General features: G+C 45.8%; 1 protein-coding gene across 2 annotated transcripts; it reads right to left on the reverse strand.

The window, feature by feature from the left end:
• Positions 1-263: 263 nt before the first annotated feature.
• LOC131251990 (GDSL esterase/lipase At1g71250-like) lies at positions 264-5047 on the reverse strand. 2 transcript variants are annotated; one of them, XM_058252955.1, is made up of 5 exons: positions 4259-5047; positions 2648-3003; positions 1255-1522; positions 510-802; positions 264-418 (listed from the first exon to the last, which is right to left on the reverse strand). In XM_058252955.1, the coding sequence occupies exons 1-4, from the start codon at positions 4566-4568 to the stop codon at positions 543-545; spliced, it is 1194 nt and encodes a 397-aa protein (XP_058108938.1). In that variant the 5' UTR covers positions 4569-5047; the 3' UTR covers positions 264-418; positions 510-542. The 2 variants fall into 2 exon arrangements, with proteins under 2 accessions (XP_058108938.1, XP_058108937.1); XM_058252954.1 differs by having other exon boundaries at positions 264-802.
• Between the last annotated feature and the right edge of the window lie 679 nt (positions 5048-5726).

The following is a 5726-nucleotide window of genomic DNA, read 5'->3' on the forward strand; positions in this document are numbered from 1 at the left end:
TAAGCATGGCATACATACATGGGTTCGTTTGAATTCCATGGATTGTACTCAGAAATAGTACTAGACTGCTTTATTTATGGACTCAGATTGGGCACTGCTTCTTTTTTTTTTTTTTTAAGCAACACGCACCACTGTGGAAGTCGAACCCATGAACTTAAACGTTGAAACTCTTGTGAGTTAAGATTGAGCATGGCACCACGCGGCAATATCAAAATAGATAGCAGGCTGCCATTAAAGATGAGTGCAAGTCGAGAAAAACTCCTAACGGATGATTCTCACCATTGAAAATAAAACTTTAATGGTTGACATCAAACCCCACAAATCAACGGTCATGAATTTTCCTTTCTCCAGGTTATTGGAGCATAAATCGTTCAAAATGGTTACCATAACGTACGCCGTTCAGATATTCTGAGGCCATCTCTTCATGTGGGCCCCAACCATTTGCACGACTCTGAAAAAAAAAAAACCAACGGCACTACGGAGGCTGTCCCTGTCAAGATACAAGCAACCAAAAGAGGAGGCGGAAAAGGCCCACATTCGGGTCACTGATGACATGGCGTCCTGGCAACCGTCCGAGCTGGCGCGGATGCCAGCTGTTGGACGGTGATTGGATGGCAGATGTCCAGTGAAGACCCAGACCACATCCAATCCGCAAGCAGTTGGTTGGCAGCTTCAGTAGGGTTGTACAGGTCCCACCACACGTGTCTCGCACGCTCGCCACATGCCAACTGTCGCGAAACGCAGCCTACCCTGCCACCGTACCTACCTAAACCACAGCAAGCGCTACTCACATCATCGAATCCTGCAAACGAGGAACGGGTCAGGATCATCTAACGGCTCTGATTTAAAGTGAGAACTGATCGCCTGCAGCCAGCTGCATGGTTAGCTGTCGTCCAGCCTCATCTTTCCCGACAACATGCCAGTTGTGCAGAAAATCTGTTTCATGCAAATGGTCTGCATCAAGCTGATCCATGCAAATATCATACTGATCCAAAGCTTGAGAAACTGTTGTGCCCCAATGTGGATAGACAATGCCTCAGATATATCCACGACCGTCGATATTTGTGGCCTCCCGATGGATGGTTCTAAAGAGCTACAACAGTGGCCCACAGCCAACTGAAAGCAATCCTGATCTTTCAATCTGGAAATTTTTAGGGGCATGCTCCATCCACGGCAGGGATCAACAGATCAATGATCTAGATTATCGAACTCTGGGTCCCAATTTCGGAACGAACGGATGAAAAGAGACCATACCGTAGCTCTTTGGGTCCATGATCATGGCCATCATCCCACGGTAGAGATCGCAGAAGACAATCTGGGCATTGGGCAACTGCTGGTTCAGGCCGAGGAGGTCCATCGAGAGCATCGTGTTATACTCTACGATCAGACCGTTGATCGTGTCAATGCAGCGATCGTGGGCGCAAGTGGTGGCATTGCAGGCTTGCCATAGGCTGCGAGGGGTGCAACCCAAAGGCTCTATTCCCATGCATATGATCTTCCTCACGTTTGCATTGTAAAGGTCCTGTCAAAATATCGAAAGGTCAGAAAAATCCCAGCCGTTTATCATCATGTTGAAATTACGGCCCAGGCCCAATGCATATCCACCGTAAAAGGCCTGACCCGGTCTCAGTGTGGGCCAATTAGGAAGTTTCCTAACCTCTGCGCTAGAGCTGTCAACAAGTGGGATCGTACAGTGCCCGTTCGGGTCTTGCCTGGTCCGGGTCCCTTATGTTTGGGCCTTGTTCTTAGTGAACCGGATCTGGATACAATCTGATCTGGATACCTATTGGGTACCCGTCAGCTGAACTGGGTTTTAAAAAACGATGGATGGATTAGATCCGTCAGCTGAACTGGGTTTTAAAAAACGATGGATGGATTAGATGACAGACAAATGTACCACGTTTACATAAAGGTCAAAAAAATCCCAGCCGTTTATCATCTTGTTGAAATTACGGCCCAGGCCCAATGCATATCCACCGTAAACGGCTGGACAACGTGGATGTACAAGAAATTCATTAAGGGTAACAATAACATCCACTAAGGTGTTACCAACTACCACCTAATCCGCTCTCCTCAAAGATGAGGCCCACCTAAAGCATGTGTGGAAGTTGTTAGGTCCATACTCCACCTCCCCATATCTGAAAGCAACGCTTGGCCCAATCAAATTCTAAATTCCACCGCATCTCAACACCACTATTTCTTTGGGTAACGTGCTATTAAAATTAGGTGGACTTGACCCAGACCTGACCTAGCCCGATTTTAACTGGGTCCAAGTTGATGAACCCAACACAAGCCTGACTATATCAAATTTTAACCAGGCCCACAAGAAGGTGAGACGCTGCCTCATCCCAATTTTGTGTTGGGTCCCAAAAATAGAATTGGATCCATTAAAATCGGGTTGGGTCCATCAGGTAGCCATGATTCTGGGTACACATTGACAACCTACTAGAACATTGCCCATATATGCATTAACAGGCCTTCACCATCTGGTAGGACTGTAGAAGCAGCCATCTACGTTTGATAGGCCTGACGACGGGCCTAAACTTCAGGTTCAATCCTGTCCAAGAAGGCCTGTGGGGCCTCGAATCAAATAGCCCCACTGTACAATTTGATAGGAATGGGCGAAGGGTTATGCAGCTACGATTACCTTCACCACCCGGGTCACCTGATTCACGAGCATCCGTGCGAACTTATGCGGGCCGTGTCGTTCTCTGATGCCGTCCGGATCGCGCAAGAACTCGATGTAGTCATCTTTACCGATCGATAGGTAGAAGAGAGATGACTGGGCCACCTCTCTGGCCTTCTCTATGCCCAGTTGCAGCTGTAGAAGCTGGAGCGTCTCGAATGCCTGCCCCAGCTGCTGGTTCAGGCCCTGGTAGATCGCCCCACCCCAATTCATGATCGTGGCCGGAGATGACCCGAAATTGAGACCACCCAACAAGCCCTCGAGCGTCCGATTCTGACTGTAGAATGAGGGGACCATCGGCAATCCCATTTTCTCAGCTGCAAATCAGAATCGTCGGTGAGGAAGCAATTCAGCCGGGAGTTTTTTTATATTACACACTGCAACGTGTGTAATATCAAACCATGCAAGTGTGGCCCACCTTTCTGTGACCCCGACCGTTTCATTTCATCTGGTGGAAGTATCCATCACGAATTGCACATTCCAAAAGGAAAAGAACTTCTCTCATCTGACGGTTAAGATCATCCGATGGTGGATATCATGGGCCATACTAAACCATGATGGGGTGGACAATTGAGGCGGTTCGCAAAGGAAAGAAAGGTGACAGCGCACTTTTGAAAATGGAGGTGGGCCACATCATGGACGATCCTACTCTAAAAGTACCATCCATGAGCCAGATGTACGGTAGAATAAATGCAGCTCATCGATGTAACTTCATCCGATGGCTGGAATTACCTGATTTTTTCAAGCATCGCGCATAGGAGGTGGGGCCCACCCGATGAAATCTTGCACATAAACGCCAGATTGGAATCTTGTACTCGTCAAACCCATAATTTACAACAAGGAACCAGCTACCAGATGATCATGGCCACTCATCTGGTAGGAGCAGCCATCTACGTTCCTAGGCCCATAAGTGAGACCGGTAAGATAATCAGGTGGGTCACACGCATCCCAAATGTGGACCCCATTCTTTCTACACGTACATCCCATCTGATGAACGGACGACCCTAATTATTCGACCATATTACATACAAGGCAAGACTCATACGATCAACGGCGTGGATCTTGCAGATACATGCCGCTCACCTGGTGGTCCAGTCATCCATGTCCCATGGGCCAGAAGACCAGTAAGATCATCAGGTGGGTCACACGCATGCCAAATATGACCCTACCCTTTCTACACATGCATCCCATCATGGCAGCCAATCAACGGTCTGGATCTTGCACATAGATGCCACATTGGCACATCTTGTATTTCTCATCAAGCCCATAATTTGCAAGACTGAACCGGCGACAGATGATCGTGGCCGCTCATCCTTTGGTCCATCCATGTCCCAGGGCCCAGAAGCGAGACCAGTAAGATCATAAGGTGGGTCGCATGCGTGCAAAATATGGATCCTATTCTTCTACACGTGTGTCCAATCTGATCATCCGATGGCCTGATTTTTCAATCATATGACATGCAATGCAGAATGCACCTGATGAACGGCCTGGATCTTGCACATAAATGCAAAATTGGCACATCTCGAGCTTTTCTATCAAATTCAAACCCATAATTTAGAAAGAGAGCATTACCAAGAAAATCCGGTATAAGCCGTCGATCGGATGTATTGCAGAGATACGACGAAGAATTTCGAGGTAGGTAAGGGTAGAAGAAGAAGTTATCACCGCAATTGACGGAAGAGTCCCCGAGGATGAAGAACGCGGAGACAGGGGATCCCGACGATTGGCCTTCGACAGAGGGTAGGATCGTAATTCGCCTGAGAACAGTGGAGAAGACGGCAAGGGCGAAGAGAAGGAGAAGCTTGGAGAACCTTCTTTCCATCTCCTTTCTCTCTTGGAAGCTTCTGAGAACGGAATTCTCGTTTTCTTTGGATTTTCTCATTTTCTGTTGTTTTCTTTTTATTCTTTTGCTCTGTTTCTTGATTTCTGTTAGATGTTAGGAGGGAAACAAAGCCTAATTCGTATTTAAAGGGAATTACGTAAATAGCCCTGTTGATGGGGAATGGGTTAAGGGCATAATGGTAATTCAACAGAGATGATACAGTACAGCCAGCAGATCCGTGAATACGGTAGAACCATCCCTTTACAGTATACCTGGCAGGTGGATTTATCAATCGGGACTGTCCATCTCGTTGCTCCTGCATTTTATGATCGATGGTAAAAAAATAAGCATAGATCTGATGATCCTATCCATTGAATCCTTGGTCTTAAAACGATTGGTGGGAAACGAAAATGCTTGATTGTCGAGATTCTGTGCAAGTGAACGAAACCTATTACAGTGATTTTCTGATAGGTTTGATTTGTGAAGGATAGGCCATCCATCATAGGCCCACCAGATGGACAGTCCCGAATATGGTAGAGTTCTTTCTCCACAGCCTAACAATGGGGACCGCTCATCTAGCTACCCCTACCGTGGATGAAAAGTGATTTAAAACAACCATCAGACAATCATATCCATTTGATTAGTGGTCTCCAAACAAACGGCCGTAAAAAAAAACAGTTAATAGTCGATATTCATTGTGGGAAAAGTGAATAAAATTGACGGATAGGATGTCCTGGCTCGTGTGATTTGTCAAAGATCGGTCATCAACGGTTCAAAGATCTCTAGCCATCTGATTATTCTTGTTATTTTTTATTTTTTAATGTCAAAGTAAACTGCTCAAACCATTGGATTAGAACCATCTCTTCGATGTGGCTTATCTGCGGATCATCCGGAGTGATTGGATGGTAGAAATGGACAACTTCCAACCCCATAGGTAGGGACGTTTAAATGCATGTAAAGTCCTTACCTAAGAATTTGCTTACAGGAATAAGGGCAATTAGATTAGAGGGGGCATTTGGATGGGCATATATACATGTAATCAAATTGCAAGCTGTAATCATGTAATCCAATTAAAGCTTTTAGTTGTAACCTGAAATATGAGAAAAAGTCATATTTCATATTACAGGTAAACAATTTTTAAAACAGAAAGTTGTGGATAATCTTCCAATGATTACAGTAACCAAAAGCGAAACAAGAAGATAGAAAAAGAAAACAAAC

The sequence above is a fragment of the Magnolia sinica genome, chromosome 7 (genome assembly GCF_029962835.1).
Source record: "Magnolia sinica isolate HGM2019 chromosome 7, MsV1, whole genome shotgun sequence".
In the NCBI taxonomy this organism is placed as follows: Eukaryota; Viridiplantae; Streptophyta; class Magnoliopsida; order Magnoliales; family Magnoliaceae; genus Magnolia; species Magnolia sinica.

Coding starts and splice junctions, on each gene's coding strand:
- LOC131251990 (XM_058252955.1), bottom strand. CDS start 4,568: ATGAGAAAATCCAAAGAAAACGAGAATTCCGTTCTCAGAAGCTTCCAA. Junction 3,004..4,258: donor GCTTATACCGGATTTTCTTG/GTAATGCTCTCT, acceptor TCTGATTTGCAG/CTGAGAAAATGGGATTGCCG. Junction 803..1,254: donor CATGGACCCAAAGAGCTACG/GTATGGTCTCTT, acceptor CCTCGTTTGCAG/GATTCGATGATGTGAGTAGC.